The 17,043-nt window shown below is 60.5% G+C and overlaps 1 protein-coding gene across 3 annotated transcripts; it reads left to right on the plus strand.

Annotated features, from left to right (window-relative positions):
• The first annotated feature begins 612 nt into the window (after window positions 1–612).
• Window positions 613–7,990, plus strand: GRB7 (growth factor receptor bound protein 7). 3 transcript variants are annotated; one of them, XM_056127935.1, is made up of 15 exons: window positions 613–787; window positions 3,929–4,082; window positions 4,170–4,317; window positions 4,471–4,627; window positions 4,717–4,838; window positions 4,928–5,005; window positions 5,679–5,816; window positions 6,032–6,142; window positions 6,266–6,364; window positions 6,557–6,637; window positions 6,836–6,952; window positions 7,130–7,190; window positions 7,311–7,398; window positions 7,486–7,579; window positions 7,725–7,990. In XM_056127935.1, exons 2-15 carry the CDS (start codon window positions 3,934–3,936, stop codon window positions 7,869–7,871), a joined length of 1,590 nt encoding a protein of 529 aa, XP_055983910.1. In that variant the 5' UTR covers window positions 613–787; window positions 3,929–3,933; the 3' UTR covers window positions 7,872–7,990. The 3 variants fall into 3 exon arrangements, with proteins under 3 accessions (XP_055983910.1, XP_055983909.1, XP_055983911.1); XM_056127934.1 differs by lacking the exon at window positions 613–787 and adding an exon at window positions 978–1,052; XM_056127936.1 differs by lacking the exon at window positions 613–787 and adding an exon at window positions 1,445–1,537.
• Window positions 7,991–17,043: the final 9,053 nt, after the last annotated feature.

Consider the following 17,043-nt stretch of genomic DNA (forward strand, 5'->3'; position numbering starts at 1 on the left):
GGATGGAGAGAGGAAGCGCCGGTTCGAAGGGGAATACTCTGAGGTCCTCTCCCCCGCGCTCTAACCCTTTCTGTTTTCGGAGCAAGCGGGACCCGGACTTTGCTCAGCAGAGAGGTCGTACCCCGGCAGCCTCAGGGGGCCAGGGTGCGGCCGGGGTGGCCAGACCGAGGCTGGAGATCGAGGGGCAGTCGAGTCGCGGGACTGCCCTTTGGCTGGCTTCCCGTTTTCGAGAGTGCCCTTCGCCCCCGGGGGTGGGGCCCACGGACAGGCCCCTCAGCTCGGCCAATGAACGGACCCGGCCTGGGGAGGGGCAGGGGCTCGGGGGCGGGGCCACAGCCCCGGACGCCCCGCCCCCAGTCCGCTCGCTTCCAGCTCGCGTGGACTCGGGATCTTCGTTCTTCGAGGCTGTGCGGTGCAGGCGTGTTCCCCGCCTCTCCGCGGGCACCTGCTGCCAGGCTCGGACGGGCACAAACAGTCGCAGCCCTAGTGGAGTGTCAGGACTCCGGGCCCGCCTCCGGCGCGGCCTCCTCCCGGGCCCCGCCCAGGCCCCGCCCCCACCTGCCCAGGATAATTTTAGTTTCCTTGGGCCTGGAGCGGGGACGCACCGGGCTCACCCCCCCACCCCCCGGCTCCCCTTGCCTTCTGCGTCCAAAGTCGGGACTCCCTCCCACCCACCACCTGTAGAGAACCGGGAGTGGATCTGAAACCCAGCCCAGGTACCCGGGGCCCTTAGACAGAGCCCGACTTCGGAGCCGGTGTTCTGCGGCCCCCGCTGGGGTTTCTCCAGGTAAGGGGACCGAGATCGGTCCCAAACGACAACCTGCTCGCCCCCCCACGCGCGCCGGGGCCCAGGGCTGGGCCCGGCTTCGGGCCAGGAGCTGGCTGGCTGCCCAGGTGGGCGGACAGGAGACCGCCCGCCTCTCCCCTCCCCTTCCCCTCTCAGTGATGTCAGGCAGGGGCGGGGGCGGGAAGGAGGACAGGTAGTTAAGGGCTTGACGTCTCCTTCCCTAAACCGGTGACCCTAGGCAGGTGCACGGACTCCCAGGGTCCAGGTAAGGACCGAAACGGGCTCTTGGTCGGAGGGGCCTGGGCGCACCGGCTGCCCGGGTTCACCCCGGAGGAGCGGACCCCGCCGAGTCCCGGGCCCGACGCCCCTTGACTGTGCCCCGCGCCTCCCACCCGCCCTCCGCATCTCTGCCCTCCCGTCCCGCCAACCGCGCCGTGCCCCCCCAGGCCGAGCCCCTCCAGCTGATGGGGATGGGCCGGTCTCGGCTGTGGCCGCCGTTTCCCGCTGAAACTAGCCCCTCCCCGCGGCCCCACAAGGAGGAGCTAGGAGGGGTCCGAGGGCCGCCGCTCTGCCTCCTGATTTCAGCCCGACCCCGAACCGGCTTTTGGCTGGGTGGGGGGCACCCACCTCCAATTTGGAGGCGGGAGAACGAAGGGGCTTCTTGGCAGGGCTGTGTTTGGGGGGCGTGAGAAGGGGCGGGGAAGACCGGGAGCCCCTCCCGGCTTTGGCCAAATGGGATCTGGAGACTGCGTGCGTGCAGCGCGGGGTGGGGGGCTGCTGGCCAGGGAGGGGGGGGTGGGCTGCAGCGCGGGCTGGGGGGCTGGGGCGCGCGCGCGTGCGAGGCGGGGAGCCAGGGAAGGCGATTGGGGCCGCAGGCCGGGCGTGGAGGACGCACCTGTCCGCCGCTTGGCACCTCTCCCACCCCCCTGCCCCGCAGGAGTGCCCGCCCCCTCCCCCCTCCGCACGCCGGTCCTGGACTCTGCTCCCCCCGCTGCCCCAAGAGCCTCCCGGGCCGGGGCGGGGGGAGGTCCGCGAAGGCCAGAGGCCTGTAATGATTAACTTCGCAGACACTCGCGCATTCTTCCCAAATTAAACTTTAAAAGAGCTGACCCCCCTCTCCCACGGGGCGTTTGCTCGGCGCGAGGGCGGGGCGGGGCCTCGGGGTGCAGCCCTCCCCCGAGCGCCGGCCCGGCCCAGGGGTCCGCGCGCGCTCCCCCGGCCGATCCCTCGCGGACCCCGGCGGCGGCGCGGGGCGGAGGGAGCGGCCGCCGCGAGCGCCGGGAAGCCCCGACGGTGGCCGCGTTTCCCGGGCGCAGACGCCGCCCGCGCCTCCCCCGGGGCCGGCCAGGTGGGGCTGATCCAGGAAGTAAACACGGCGGCCGGGAAGGTGGGGCCGCGGGGCGCGCAGCCCGGCCTCGGCCCCGGCCCGGCTTGGTGCGGGGGCCCCGCCGCCCCCGGCCCGAACTTCTCTGGGGGCCCAGCGGGGAGGCTTTGAATCTCTTGGCTGGGGGCTGCCGGTGCCCACAGCGCGCGCCCACCCAGCTCCCCCGCACTCAGCTTTGGTCCCCCAAAGACACTGCCTTTCTGTGGCTTAGCATGTGAGCGCTCCCACCTCATCCAGTTCCTTCCCTGTCCCCTTCCTAACGCGGCCCTCAGTCTGCCCCCTTGCAGAAGGGCAGAGCCGGGTCCTGGGAGCCCCGGCGCACCCCGTGACTGGTCTCCCTGCAGGTGGTAGCCCTGTCCGGTCCCTGGAGCCAGGCCCCCCTCCCCTCCCTCATGCCTGGGCCAGGACTTGAATGTTACTGGGCCCACGTTTGAGGGTGTGCCATGGGGTGGGGTCTGCTACCCCGCTCTCTGGCTGGCCTGCCCCTCCCCCCAGGGCTCTTTGTCTTCTGCACCCTGAGCGGTGGGACCCGCCAGGCCAGACCCGCAGCAGCTTAAGGGGTTGAGGGGAGGTGGATGGGTCGCCGTGCTGCCGGGTTCCAGGCAGGCTGGGAAGTGTGGCCTGATTCTGTGGATAATCGAGGAGCGCCCCTGGGAACTGGCCTCCACTCTAGAGGGCTCGGTTGGGACCGGGCCTCTCCCCCGCTTCCTGGGTGAGGGGGCTCCTGGGCTGGTCCGGGGCCGGGTAGGGAGGAGGGATGATGTCAGAGGAGCCCCGGGGCCTGATCCTCCTTCTCCCCGGGCCTGTTTCCCGCCCTGCCTGCGCCAGCCAGCCATCGCAGTGGAGGGCGTGGAGTTGGGGGTGGGTCGAGGCCGGGTTGTTTGTGTTTCTCCTAAGCCAGGAAGTTGTGCAGATGAGTCAAGGTTGAATGGAGAGCCCTGGGCACCGCTGCCCTGCCCCGCCCTGATTTACCTGTCCCCCAATCCCTCATGCCCTCATTCAGGGGTCAGGAACCTTCTTCACCGCCAGGCTCCTGTGGGGGAGTGGAGGGTTGTGCCACTGCCCTCGCGGGCATCTTGACCCCATCTCTAGGTGCCCGTGCCACTTTGGGGGGACAGCCTTAGTTAGAAGCCGGCTAGACCTGGTCGGGTGGGACAGGTGCACTGTAAGGGGTGCCCTGAGACAATGTCTGGAGTGGCAGGATGGGAGGTGGGGGTGGGGAGAGCACACCGGTTGTGGGGGTGGCTCTTTCCCTTCCTCCCCCGCTTCCAGCCCATCCCCACCCCCTTGCCTGCCTCACTCAGCACTCACAGGCGTTGCCACAACAGGCGCGGGCGCCCGAGCTGGCAGCCTTGTGCTGGAAAAACCTGGGCCAAGCCCAGAGGAGCCCGTGCCCTGCCCCAAGCCTAGAGCTGGCCCCTAGCCCCGACTGACGGCTGGAGCCCCAGACACTCGAGGGGTCAGAGAGATTGTTGCCGCCACTCGCTCCGGGCTGGAGGACACCCTTCATTCCTCCCCTGGACAAGTTGGGGTGAAAGGAAGAGCACTGGACTCAGAGTCCACTCCCTTGTATGCTGGGGTGTGGTCCAGAGGCTTCCTTCTCAGCACTCAGGATCTCCCTGCTGCTCTCAGGGGCCCTAAGGAAACTCGGGGTGGGGGATGTTAAAATCTGGAGCTACTTTCACAGCAAAGTGAAATCAGGGGGCCTGGCCCCAGACGGGCCGGGGGCGGCTTCCTCAACCCCTCTTCTCCCTCAGATGTCATGGAGCTGGAGCTGTCGCCCCCACATCTCAGCAGCTCCCCAGAAGACCTGTGCCTGTCCCCTGGCACTCCTCCTGGGACCCCCCCACTTCCCGCCACCCCTCTGCCTGGGGAGGTGAGGCGGTCCCAGCCTCTGCCCATTCCGACCAGGTACCGTGGGGTGCCGGGGCTGAGCGGGGCGGAGGCATCAGTGTGGGTCAGACATGGCTGAAAATCAGACTCCCCTCCCGGCCCCAGGAAACTTCGAGAGGAGGAGCTGCGAGCCACATCTCTACCCTCCATCCCCAACCCCTTCCCGGAGCTCTGCAGCCCCCCTTCACAGACCCCCATTCTCGGGGGTTCCTCCAGCTCGAGGGGGCTTCTCCCCAGAGACACCGGCCGCCATGTAAGTCATCCCGGAGGAGGGGCTGTTTCGGCAGTGATGGGGGTGCCTGGCGATGGGCGGGCTTGATCCTTCTGCCGCGGAGCTGGGGGATGGGGGGAAGGGAAGCCCCCATCTCTTTGCCTCGTTGGGTCGTCAGCGTTTCTGGGGGTGCAGGTGGTGAAGGTGTACAGTGAAGATGGCGCCAGCCGGTCGGTGGAGGTGGCAGCGGGCGCCACGGCTCGCTACGTGTGTGAGATGCTGGTGCAGCGCGCCCACGCCCTCAGCGACGAGAACTGGGGGCTGGTGGAATGCCACCCCTACCTAGCCCTGGGTGAGCCTTGTCGGGGGCACGAGGCTGGCGGTTCCTTCTGGAGGCCCCTGTGACCTCTCCTGACCCTGGCTCTCTACCCTGGACCGTAGAGCGGGGGCTGGAGGACCACGAGTCCGTGGCGGAAGTGCAGGCTGCCTGGCCCATCGGCGGAGACAGTCGCTTCGTCTTCCGGAAGAACTTCGCCAAGTACGAACTGTTCAAGAGCAACGCAGTGAGTGTGTGCGAGGGGGCTGCAGCCTCGACACCCCGATCCCCACCCGGGGGCCCTCAGTCCCTCACCCCATCTTCTTCTTCTCCTAGCACTCCCTGTTCCCAGAGAAGATGGTCTCCAGCTGTCTTGATGCACACACAGACATGTCCCATGAGGACCTCATCCAGGTGAGGGGACCCCCGCCCCATCTTTCATGCCATTTTCACGATTTCCTAGAATCCCCAGTGCCTCCCCGCTGCGCGGTGGAAGGAGCCCGGGGCAGTCCTGGTGACTGCACAAGTTCTGCCCGAGCAGCAGTTTCTTCATCTACCCTCAAATGGGGACATGATGTACATATGGAACGCCTCCAGTTGTCAGGGTGGTGGTGGTGGTGCCTGCATGTGCGCATGCGTGCGTGTGTGTGGGTATTGCGTGTGTGCGTGCCTTTGTATGCATGTGTGTGTGTGCGTGCAGCCTCGCGTGTGTGTGTGTGTGTGCCTGTGTATGCATGTGCCTGTGTGTGTGCGAGTGTGCCTGCAGTCTAGTGTGTGTGCGTGCCTGCGTATACATGTGGCTGTGTATGCATGTGCCTGTGTGCATGCAGCCTTGTGTGTGTGTGCGTGCCTGTGTATGCGTGTATGCGTGTGCCTATGTGCGTGCAGGTGTGCATGCAGCCTGGTGTGTGTGCGTGCCTGCATATACGTGTGGCTGTGTATGCGTGTGCCTGTGTGCGTGCCTGCGTCTCTGTGCCTGCACATACGTGCATCTCTGTGCATGCGTGTGGGGGTGCGTGCAGTCTTATGTGTGTTGCGTGCCTGCCCGCCTTGGTCCTTACCCTCTCCCTGCTCTCTCCTGGCCCAGAACTTCCTGAATGCAGGCAGCTTCCCGGAGATCCAAGGCTTCCTGCAGCTGCGGGGGTCGGGACGCAAACTTTGGAAACGCTTCTTCTGCTTCCTGCGCCGATCAGGCCTCTATTACTCCACCAAGGGCACCTCCAAGGTGAGGTGATGAGGGTCACGGCCCCTTGGACACCCACCTTGCTGGTCCCAGTGCAGAGCAGTGGGGGGAGGCGGTGAGTCCTGGTTCAGCTTCTGTTTGTTGCGACCCAGGGCACCTGGCTGCCCTCTTTGGGCCTGAAACCTCCCCATTTGACTCTGAGGGTCAGTGAGGGGGTGCCGGGTCTGCCTGACCAAGTCCCGCTCCCTCGTGCCCAGGACCCAAGACACCTGCAGTATCTCGCTGACGTGAATGAGTCCAACGTGTATGTGGTGACGCAGGGCCGCAAGCTCTACGGGCTGCCTACTGACTTCGGCTTCTGCATCAAGGTGAAACTTGGGCCTGGCGCTTGACCCCGGAGCCCCTCTGAGACCTCGCACCCCCCTTGGGACCGGAGACAGCTGGTCCTGAGGGCTGTGTGGGACCAGCCGTGCCCTGCCCTCTCCCTGCAGCCCAACAAGCTTCGAAATGGTGTCAAGGGGCTTCACGTCTTCTGCAGCGAGGATGAGGCAAGCCGCACCTGCTGGCTGGCGGCCTTCCGCCTCTTCAAGGTAAGGCCCTGGCCAGGGACAGGTGTGCTGCATGATGGAAGGTTCTAGAAGTCTCTGGAATGCGAGAGTTTTCCTTAGCCTGGCTCTCCTAGGTCCTGAGGACTCTGGTGGGGGGTGGGCTCAGGTCTCGGGGTTCGGGGTCATAGTTCTGCTTGCCTGACCTCAGACCCTCTTTCCCTCCCGGCCCCCCAGTACGGGGTCCAGCTGTATAAGAACTATCAGCAGGCCCAGTCTCGACACCTGCGTCCGTCCTCTGTGGGTTCCCCACCCTTGGTAAGTGGTTCCTGGGCTGCGGCCGGAGTGGTCAGACAGCCAGGAGGGTGCCCTGGGTTTCATTCCCAGCACCCCCTGTGATGCCCTGAGCCAGGAGTAAGCCCGCACCCTGCTGGGTGTGGGCTGTGAATTGGGGAGGGGGGGCCTGGGGTGCTTGGGTCTGCCTCTGACCTGCGCTTCCTTTTCTGACTCCTACAGAGAAGTGTCTCTGATAACACCCTGGTGGCCATGGACTTTTCTGGGCGCGCTGGGCGTGTTATTGAGAACCCCAGGGAAGCACTGAGCGCAGCTGTGGAGGAGGCGCAGGCCTGGAGGGTGAGGGGCCCACGCCCGTGGGGGGTCTGTCGGGAAGCCTCTCCTGGGGGCTTCTGAGAGGAGGAGGAGGAGGAGGGCAGGGCGGGTAGTGCGGGCAGTGCGGATGTCCCCCGCTGCAGGCAGTCTCTCAGCTCCTCGTAGCCCTGCCCTGACCTCTGTGCCCCTCTGGGTCTGCAGAAAAAGACCAACCACCGCCTCAGCCTTCCCACCCCGTGTTCTGGCAGCAGCCTCAGTGCAGGTGCGGAGGTGCTGGGGAGGGGGTGCCTTTGGGGAAGGCGCCCGGGAAGTGGGCTTCTCTGGGCTGTGGGGGAGGTGGGGGTCCCCTCCCTGGCCTTACAGCCCCTCTCTACCCCCGCAGCCATCCACCGGACCCAGCCCTGGTTCCACGGGCGCATCTCGCGGGAGGAGAGCCAGCGGCTCATTGGGCAACAGGGCCTGGTGGATGGGTAAGGGGCCGGGCTGGGCGGTGGCCTCTGGGTCAGGGTGGCACCCACGTGCCTGTCCTCAGGTGACATCGCCCTGTCTCCTGGCAGCCTGTTCCTGGTGCGCGAGAGCCAGCGGAACCCCCAGGGCTTTGTCCTCTCTCTGTGTCACCTGCAGAAAGTCAAACATTATCTTATCCTGCCGGTGAGTGATCCCTCCCCTCCTCCCTCCCGCCCCGCTGTGGCCTCCCAGCTCCCCCGCTGCACTCTGGGGATTGGGAAGGCTTCTTCCTCCCAGCCCTGGGGCCTCGGTGCCCCCCTAAATGGCCTCCCCCATGGCCCTGCCGCAGAGTGAGGAGGAGGGCCGCCTGTCCTTCAGCATGGACGAAGGCCAGACCCGCTTCACTGACCTGCTGCAGCTCGTGGAGTTCCACCAGCTGAACCGCGGCATCCTGCCCTGCGTCCTGCGGCACTGCTGCACCCGCGTGGCACTCTGACGCTGGCCGCCGCCCTGGCCGCCTCCTCCACACAGGCTCCCGGGCAGTGATCTGGGGCAGGGCATTAGGGGACACAGGGGGGCACTCCAGGGGTCTGACGCCCACACTTTGTACAGACAGGGCCAGTTTGCTGTGTTTTATACTAGTGATAATAAAGACTATTTTTTGATACACCTTGGAGTCCTGTGTAGCCAGACTGGGCTAGCTGGAGGAAAGCGGGGAGCAAGAGAGGGACCCTAGACCCTGAGGGATGTGCCAGACAGACCAGGCCTTGTGGCAGCATTTTTATCTTTTTTGGGGGTCACTTTGCCCGGAGTCACGTCTGGCGACACTTGGCAGACCAGGCCAGAAGGTTCCATGCTTGGACCTAGTGGAGCTAGGGACAATGCTCAGGGGACCCCGGGGCGACACTCGGCGTGGGGGGTGTGTGTGTGTGCAGTGTTGGGGATCAAACATGCGTCCTTACACTCACCAGCCTTGCCCTGAACTCCTGGGCTGTCTTCCTGGGTCCCAGGCTGATGCTTCTATTTTCCTTCTTTTTAACTTAAAAAATACTGTTTTTTTACTCATAGTCCGATTTACAATACTGCTAATGATGGTTGCCCATGCATATAATTCCAACACTGCAACCCTCACCTGTGTACCCACTTCCCTCCCCCAAGGACCCAACATCCTTCCCTCTCTCTCAACCCCCATCCCCCAACAACTCTGTTGTGTGGATCTGTTCTCTTGCTGTGTTGCCTCTGGCTTTCTGTTGCTGCCTTTTGTGTGTCTTTGAGTCCCACAGCTGAGAGATCATTCTGTATCCATCACTCTCCCGACTGACTCCACTCAGCGTGATACCCTCTAGTTCCATCTACATAGTGGCAAGTGGTATGAGTTTGTTCTTTATTAGGCAGCATAGTATTCCACTGTGTATATATCCCACAACTTCTTGATCCATTTATCCATAGTTGGGCATTCGGGTTGTTTCCATATCTTGGCTCTTGTATCAAGTGCTGCAATGCACACAGGTGTGCGTGGATTCTTTCAATCAAACAAATGCTTTTGTTTTGGGGATAGATCAGGTTGATGTGTGTTGTTTTTCCTTTAGCCACACCTGGTGATGCTCAGGGGTGACTCCTGGCTCTGTACTCAGGAATCACTCCTGGTGGGCTCTGGTGACCAATTGGGGTGCAAAGGATCGAACTCAGGTCAGCCACATGCAAGGCAAGCACCCCACCTGCTGTTCTATCGCTCTACCCCCAAGGCTGATATTTCTTAGAGGTTTGGAGTCCTTGAGTCCCCAGCGAGTCTGGTCCTTTGGGTCCCAGAATGTTTGTAACATGAGAGGGTGCAAAGAGGCTGGCCTCTCCTCAAACCTGTGTAGTTCCCAATGTCCTGGGAGAATGCAGAGTCAGGTATCTGTTTTGTGTCTCACCCCAGGCTCAGGGTGAGCTCATTGGGGACCACTGAATGGTGGGTATCACCTTGGCCCAGACACATGCTTCAGGAGCTGCTGGAAGTACTAGCGGCCCACACTGTCTACCCTTTCCCAAAACCCAGGTTAGCTTCCTGTCCTTACACCCCTGCAATTGGAAGCCAGCTTAGTGGCCCCTCCAGCAACACCACTGGGAGTCCCATCCTGCCCCCTGAGCTATCTGGGCAAGGTACAAATATGCCCCCTCCCCCAGGCAGCCTCCCAAACCCAGGGTTGAACCTCTCCCCCCCCCACCCCCCAACCCCCTGCTGGGTTGGCTTTTTTTTTTTTTTTTTTGCAAACAAGTTGGAGTATTCTAGCACCCTCTTGAGGGAGAACTTTATCATTAGGGAACGGATGGGCCCCCCTGCTGCTTATCTCCAGATCACAGAGACACCACCCCCCTCCGTGGATACTCAACTGGTCATTGTGGCTGCCCAGCAAATCAATTCTGAATTCGATCCCTGTGATCCAATGGTGCGTTTATTGAAAATATAGAGGCTAGAGGGACATGACCAATGGTGACAGGCCACCAGAGGGCAGCTCAGGGGACCCTTGGGCCAGAGAAGCCAGTTTCTTCTGTACAAAAACCCGAAGGAAAAGAGGGGCAACTGAGGTTCAAGAAATTTAGACGTGGCTCCATTTGCTTCAAAGCCAAATTAGCTAACTACAAACAACTGTCCAAGCAATTGAGGGAAATTTGAACTCTGGTGATGTATTTGAGGTTATTAGGGAGTTATGGTGAACTTTTTTTTTTTCTTTTTGGGTCACACCCAGCGATGCTCAGGGGTTACTCCTGGCTCATGCACTCAGGAATTGCTCCTGGCGGTGCTCAGGGGACCATATGGGGTGCTGGGAATCGAACCTGTGTTGGCCGTGTTGGCTGTGTGCAAGGCCCTACCCGCTGTGCTATCGCTCCAGCCCCTATGGTGAACTTTTTAAGGCATGATAATGGTGGTTATGTTTTAGCTTTTGGTCTTTACTGGGCTAGAGATAAGGAGGGGGTCAGCCAGTAGCACTTGCGCCTTGCACTTGGGAACCCTGGGTTTCATCCTGGGCACCACAGAGAAAAGAAGTCTTTAGCTTTAGGGGATTCTTCTGGAAAGTGAAAACACTCATTTGAAAGAATGTTTCATCCTGTATTTACACAACTTGGTTCATAGTAGCCAAAATATGGAATTAAATGAAATCCCCATTACTGGTGGCTGGGGATGAGTAGAAGGGGAAGACGCTATGTAGGGTCAGGGTGATAGCACAGCGGATAGGCACACACACAACCTGGGTTCAATCCCTGGCACCCCATATGGTTCCCTGAGCTGGCCAGGAGTGATCCCTCAGTGCAGAGCTAGGAATAAACCCTGAGCCCTGCCGGGTGTGATCTGAAAAGCTGTGAAATAGATATTCAAATATATAAATGTATGTATCTTCTTTTTAAAAAGTAGGATTCATGCCGATTGGGACAAAATGGACAAAATTGAGGTGATTATGTTAAATGAAAATAAGTATGGGAGGGAACGACAGCTACGAGGTGGTTATGCTGAGAGGTGGAATGTAAATAACCAAAGTAAACGCACCAGCAAAATCCAACACGATAATCCCTTAACGCTGTGAAAACTCTGGCAGCTCCCAGGGGGAAGTGGGGGTGGTGGTGGGAGGAACACAGTGTCTGTTTGGCAGGAAGATGGCATCAGAACTTTGGTGATGGGCATGTTGAGTCTGTTTTCGTGGGGCTGGGGGAGGGTTGGGTCATACCCAGCCGGGCTCAGGGGCTATTCTTGGCTCTGCGTTCAGGGGTCACTCGTAGCATGCCCATATGAAGTATGGGGGAATTGAAATGGGGTTGGATACACGAAAAGCAAATGTCTTAACCCCTGTTCTATCTCTCTGCCCACCATGGTGAGTATTACATAAATATAAATTCTATAGTAGTGTCAGCCAGTGATTAGGAAAAAAATTATTCTGGTGAATTTATGGATGAAGAGATGAGATGACTGTATTAATTTAAAAATAATCATGGGGGGGGGGCCAGAGTGATAGCACAGCGGGTAGGGCATTTGCCTTGCACGCGGCCGACCTGGGTTCAATCCCTGGCATCCCATATGGTCCCCCAAGCACCGCCAGGAGTAATTCCTGAGTGCAGAGCCAGGAATAACCCCTGAGCATCGCTGGGTGTGATCCAAAAAGAAAAGAAAATTAAAAAAATAATCATGGGACTGGAAAGATAGTATACTGGATAACAATAATATAAAGTGACTGTGATTAAAGCTGGGTGAGTGGTATGTGGGGAATCATATTATTTTTTTACTTGTGCAGATGCTTTTTTTTCCTTTTTGGGTCACACCTGGTGATGTATAGGGGTTACTCCTGGCTTATGTACTCAGGAATTACTCCTGGCAGTGCTTGGAGGACCATATGGGATACTGGGATTTGAACCCGGGTCGGCCACGTGCAAGGCAAACGCTCTACCCGCTGTGCTATCCCCCCAGCCCCTGTGCATATGCTTAAGACACTATAATAACTTTTATGAAAAACTCTCCCCAGATATTTTAAAAATTATTATTTTATTATGGTACTATGATTTACAAAGTTTACAAAGTTGTTCAAAATATCCTAAGAGAGGGGTTTTGTTTAGGGGAGGGCATCACACCTGGTGGTGCTCAGGGCTTACTTCCAGCTCAGCACTCGGAGATCATTCCTCGAGGGGCTCAGGGGACTGCATGCGGTACTGGGGACCAAACCAGGGTCGACTGCATACAAGGCAAGTGCTTTTCCACTGTGCTCTGGCCCTAGACCCCTATACTAGAATGTTATGCATGTAATGTTCCAACACTGATCCTACCACCAGTGTCAATTTCCCTCCACCCGTGTCTCCGGGTTCCTTCTCACGTCCCTCTCCAAATCTTTTTTGTTTGCTTTATGGAGGGCCACACCCAGCAGTGCTCAGGGCTTACTCTTGGCTCTGCTCTCATGGATCACTCTTGGTGGGGCTGGGGAAACCTATGGGGTGCTGGGGGTTGAACCCGGGTTGGCCACTTGTAAGGCTATTGCCTGACCTGACCCTTCTGCTGTCCCCAGCCTCTCCCCTCCCCAGGGGTACAGGCAGCTGCTTCCCTTTGTAGGTGAGGATATGGGTAGTTCCTTGAGAAGTGCCCCAAACCACAGTGGAGACCCAGTGCCACTTGCCAACAAACCAGGATGAGTTTGAGGGATAATGGCAGGGGCAAATTCTGGGTTAGAGTCTTATTTGTTTCTTTCTTTTGTTTTTGGCCACACAGGATGATGCTTAGGGCTTATTCCTGGCTCAGGAATCACTCCTGGTGGTGCTCGGGGGACCAAATGGGATTCTAGGGATCAAACTGGGGTTGGCTGTGTACAAGCCAATGCCCTACCCACTGGAGTATTTTTCCGGTCCCTCAGTCATCAGTCTGAAAGAGATACTATTCTTATTTCACAGGGGAAACTGAAGCTCAGAGAGTGACCCCCGAGGTCCTAGATGGTGGTGAAGGATAGAATCAAGTCAGCCTGTCTCCCCTAGCCCCTCCCTTCTCAGTGCTGGCCAGTCTGAGGGGCCCCGAGGGATAGGGAGGCACCCGGCAGGACCTTGAGCTGGGCGCTGGGGGCAGCAGCTGGAGACTCGACTTATTGGGGTCGAGGCAGTGCTGAGGGTGGGGGGCTGATCAGAGAGGGACAGCAGGGGGCAGGGAGAGGGGACAGGCCCTGTGGACTGCGGGAGAGAGGAGGGACCGCGGCTGCTGTCTTTGCCGTTTCCAGAGATTTGGTTTGATCATCCACATTAGACATGCTTATTACATAACAGCTCCGAACCCAGAAAAAGACTGGGTTCTGAAACATTCCTCATCATCTCCAGGCTGCGGAGGAGCCAGGGATGGAGAGAGGGGGGCAGGGCGCATTCCCGGCTAAAGTAGCACACCTGAGACCCTTGCAGCAGGCTGGCTCCGGAGCAGGACAGGGGCCTGGGCGGGGTGCGGGGTGCGGGGTGCAGGATTCGGCTTCTTGCCTGCAAAGCACACAGGGTAGGGAGGGCTGGGGCAGCTTTCTGGAAGCTGGAGACAAGTGAGCCTAATTATCAGGGAGCCCATCCCCCTGCGTGTGTGTTTGGGGCAGGGGAATGGAAATAGACAGTGTACTGACCAGTTCAGTCCAGGTCCTCTCTGCGCCCCAGAAATCCTGCACCATGAAAGCCTAACAGCCTCCAGGATCAAGGATCTAGGGCACAACATGAGTCAGTGACCCTGCCTGACCTCTGTCCCCATGCCAGGCACCCAGATCAGGGAGGAGGGCAGGTGATGAAGAGAGAGATATCAGCCCTGTGAAGGAGCCTTACTTATCCCTAGTGTTTGCACAAGCAGTGTATGTGTGTGTGTGTGACACCTGTCTGTGCTCTGGGCTTAATCCTGGTTCTGTGCTCAGGGATCACCCCTGGCAGGGCCCAGGGGACCATATTAAGAGTGCTGGGCATCAAACCTAGGTTGGCCACATGCAAGGTAAGCGCTCTACTTCCTATACTATCTCTTGGGCTGGGGAGAGGGTTTAAAAAAGAACAAAACACAGAACCCTTTTATTGTTGTTATGATGACCAGAGGTCACTCATGCCTGGACACGTGGTAGTAGTGCTTGCTGGGTCACACAGTCTGTTGTGAGCTCACCTTTGTGTGTATCTGTGTGTGTGTGTGCGCGCGCACGTGTAAGATACACTTTGCTATGGTCCCAGGAATCCTGAACTGCAGTGATCACTCCTGCTCAGGGATCCAACTGGCGATCTCATGGAAGGTGGACGCTATTAGTCATTGAAGCTGGGGAAGGGCTTCTTTTTTTTTTTTTTTTTCCAGCCTTTTGGGTTACACCCAGGAAGGCTCAGGGGTTACTCCTGGCTCTGCACTCAGGGGACCTATGGGATGCCAGGGATCAAACCGGAGTAGGCCACGTTCAAGGCAAACGCCCTACTGGCTGTACTATTGCTCCCGCCTGGGGAAAGGGCTTCTTGACTGGGCAGATGCCTGTTTAGCTGGGACAGCGTGGTAAGGGGTTGGTTCTTTCTTGGACTGAATTAATCTGACAGTGGTCTGGGGTCGCTGAGGGAGAGTGGCAGCCCAAAGCCACTACTTTGAGACAACGGCGTGGGATCTGGGGAGTGGAGCTGGTTCCTGTGACACTGGAGTTAGCAGAAAGCTGTAGGCAGGGCCCAGTGGGGCACCGGCAGCCCCCAGAGTGGACCTGGTAGCAATGCGCGTTGCCCATCAGAGGCTGCCCCAACTTCCCACAGGCTTCCAGACGTGGCCCGCCGGTCATCGAAGGCCCGCTTCTCCCCAGCAAGTCACCCAGTCCTATTCATGGGAGGGAGGCGGCGCTGGGGTGCGCCGCCGGGCAGCGGGCTGAGGAGGACGTGCCCTAAAAGGCGTGTGGGATGGCCGCAGGATGCAGACAATGCGGGCCCCCACAGCACGCGCGGAATGCGGCGGGCATCGCCGGGTCGCTGCGCAAACGAGCCTGCGGCACGTGCGGACTCCGGGTTCGATGCAGACCCGTTCGCTCCACCAGGGGGCGCGCTCAGCGCAGCCGAGGGGCCCCGGGCGCGCCGCTCGCCTGGGGCCACCGCAACGAGTCCTCCGCCGCCGCGTGACGAGCAGAGAGGTCGCTTGTTCTTTGCTGCGGGCCGGAGGGCGGGGTTTTGCAGGGCAGAGCGTCGTGGCCCTGTGCGGGGTCCGCCCTCCCTCCCCCTACCCCCCAGCCTGCCGTCGGCGTCCGGCCCGGCTCAGCCACGCAGCGGCAGTGACACCCAGCGGCCGCGGAGGGAAGTGCAGGCGCCGGGAGCGCGGCGCGGAGGTTCCCCGCGGGAGGTTTCGGGCGGGCACCCCCGGCCGAGTGGGCAGCGCCGCTCACGCTGCCCCGCGGGGCACTTCCCCTTCCCCTCCCCCGCCTTCCTCCCGGGGAGATCCTGCAGCGCTGCAGTGTCCGGAAGGGCGGGGCGGCGCGTTGGGCCGTGACCCCCCGCAGTTTCACTTCTGGCCCCTGCCAGTGTGATGGGACAGTCCCCGCGCCGCGTCGCTGCTGCGGGAGGCCGGGGTGGGGGGACACGCGGGCGCGCCGGGGCCCGGCGCTCGGGAGGGCTTTTCATTCTCGGGGTGTCACGCGACCCACGCCTTCCTCCCCTTTCCACCCCCCCTTCCCCCCTCCCCCCGTCACCCCCCAATTCCACTGCACATCTCGTCTCTCCCGGGGTCGCAGCGGTGTGGGCGGCGGGAGGCGCGAGCTGTGAAGCCGCAGGCAGGGGCTGACGCTGCTGGGCGCCGAGCTGTTTCTCAGAAGTGCAGCTGCCCCACCCCTCACACCCCCTAGCTCCCACCTCACTCCCCACCGCACCCCTGTCCTGCTGCCCCCCAGCTCAGCCTGCAGCTTCCCTCTCCCAAGCACCCCCAATCCGGGAGGCTGGTGTCTGGGTTGGCCTGGAATGAAGGTACTTCTGGGGAGCCTCAGGCTGCAGAGGGGGAGAATCCCAGGCCAGGAGCACTCGGGAAGGGCGCAGGAAGGAGGGTCCAGAACCTTCTTTTCTGCTCCTTTCTAAAGTTAGAAGAAAAGGGGCTGGAGCAATAGCACAGCAGGTAGGGCGTTTAGCCTTGCATGCGGGTTTGCAGCATCCCATATGGTCCCCTGAGCACCGCCAGGGATAATTCCTGAGTATAGAACCAGGAGTAACCCCTGTGCATCGCCAGGTGTGACCCCCAAAAAGCAAAAATAAATAAATAAAGTTAGAAGAAAGGCCAAAGCCCTGGAAAGAGCTTTGGAGATGGTGTGTGTGTGTGTGTGTGGGGGGGGGGGTGGAGAACAAGGTGGGCAAGATCCAGAGATGGAGAATTGTTGGGGGTCCCCCTACAGGGCTGGGATTGGCACCAAGGAACCCGCCAGCTGGAATCGGACCTGGTGGTACTTGATTACAAACCAGACTTGGGCTGGATTCAGGACTCTCTCTCTCTCACGCACACACGAACACGTGTGCACTTAAGGGTCTATGGTCTAGGGAGGGAAATTGGGGTCTGGGAGAGGGGTGGGAAGGGATTCCAGTGGGGGTGGATGGGTGGGGCTGGTGGAATCTAGCCTGCCTGAGGAAGCCGGCAGCAGCCCCCACCCTGCCACCCCCACTTCCCATGAGCCGCAGCCGCCCCCAAGGCTGTGGCTAATTTGACTAGTCTGCTCTTCTGAGGGGGCCCCTGTGGTCCAGGGGGAGCAAGGTGATGGGAAAAGTGTTCTGGGGCTCCTTCCTCCTCAGTCCTGGGGGAGGAGCACCCCCTTCTTTCCACTGCGTGCACTCTCCTGGGCTCTGCTGGTGTTATTCTGGGGGGACCGTCTGTGCTGGGGGGGGGGGGGGGGAAGGGAGGCAGCTGCCTCCTTCTCAGGTCAAGACAGAGTTAAAAAACAAAACCACAGCAAATTCACACCCCGTGTCCTTCAGGGACTTTCCATGACACTTTCCTGCCCCCCTTCCCCCCAAGCCAGGGAGCACCTCCCCAGGGGCCCCCACCGCCCCAGGTGCGGGTCTTCTGGCTTTCATGCAAACAGCAGCGAGAATGCACAGGCCCTGGTGCCAGGCCAGCCCCAGCTGGCGGGACTAGGAGGTGGAGGAACGTCCTTCCTGCTGGCCCCTGGGTGCCCCCTGGGTGGCGGTTGTCCGCAGGTGGGGGTTGGGTCTCCAGGGCC

Source organism: Sorex fumeus, unplaced genomic scaffold (genome assembly GCF_029834395.1).
Source record: "Sorex fumeus unplaced genomic scaffold, SorFum_2.1 ptg000063l, whole genome shotgun sequence".
NCBI classification, from domain to species: domain Eukaryota; kingdom Metazoa; phylum Chordata; class Mammalia; order Eulipotyphla; family Soricidae; genus Sorex; species Sorex fumeus.

Bases quoted from the DNA above. Each gene is read 5' to 3' on its own strand.
- GRB7 (XM_056127935.1), top strand. From the start codon at position 3,934: ATGGAGCTGGAGCTGTCGCCCCCACATCTCAGCAGCTCCCCAGAAGAC. The intron at 4,839-4,927 runs GTGAGTGTGTGC...TTCTTCTCCTAG, and splicing joins AACTGTTCAAGAGCAACGCA to CACTCCCTGTTCCCAGAGAA. The intron at 7,191-7,310 runs GTGCGGAGGTGC...CTACCCCCGCAG, and splicing joins TGGCAGCAGCCTCAGTGCAG to CCATCCACCGGACCCAGCCC.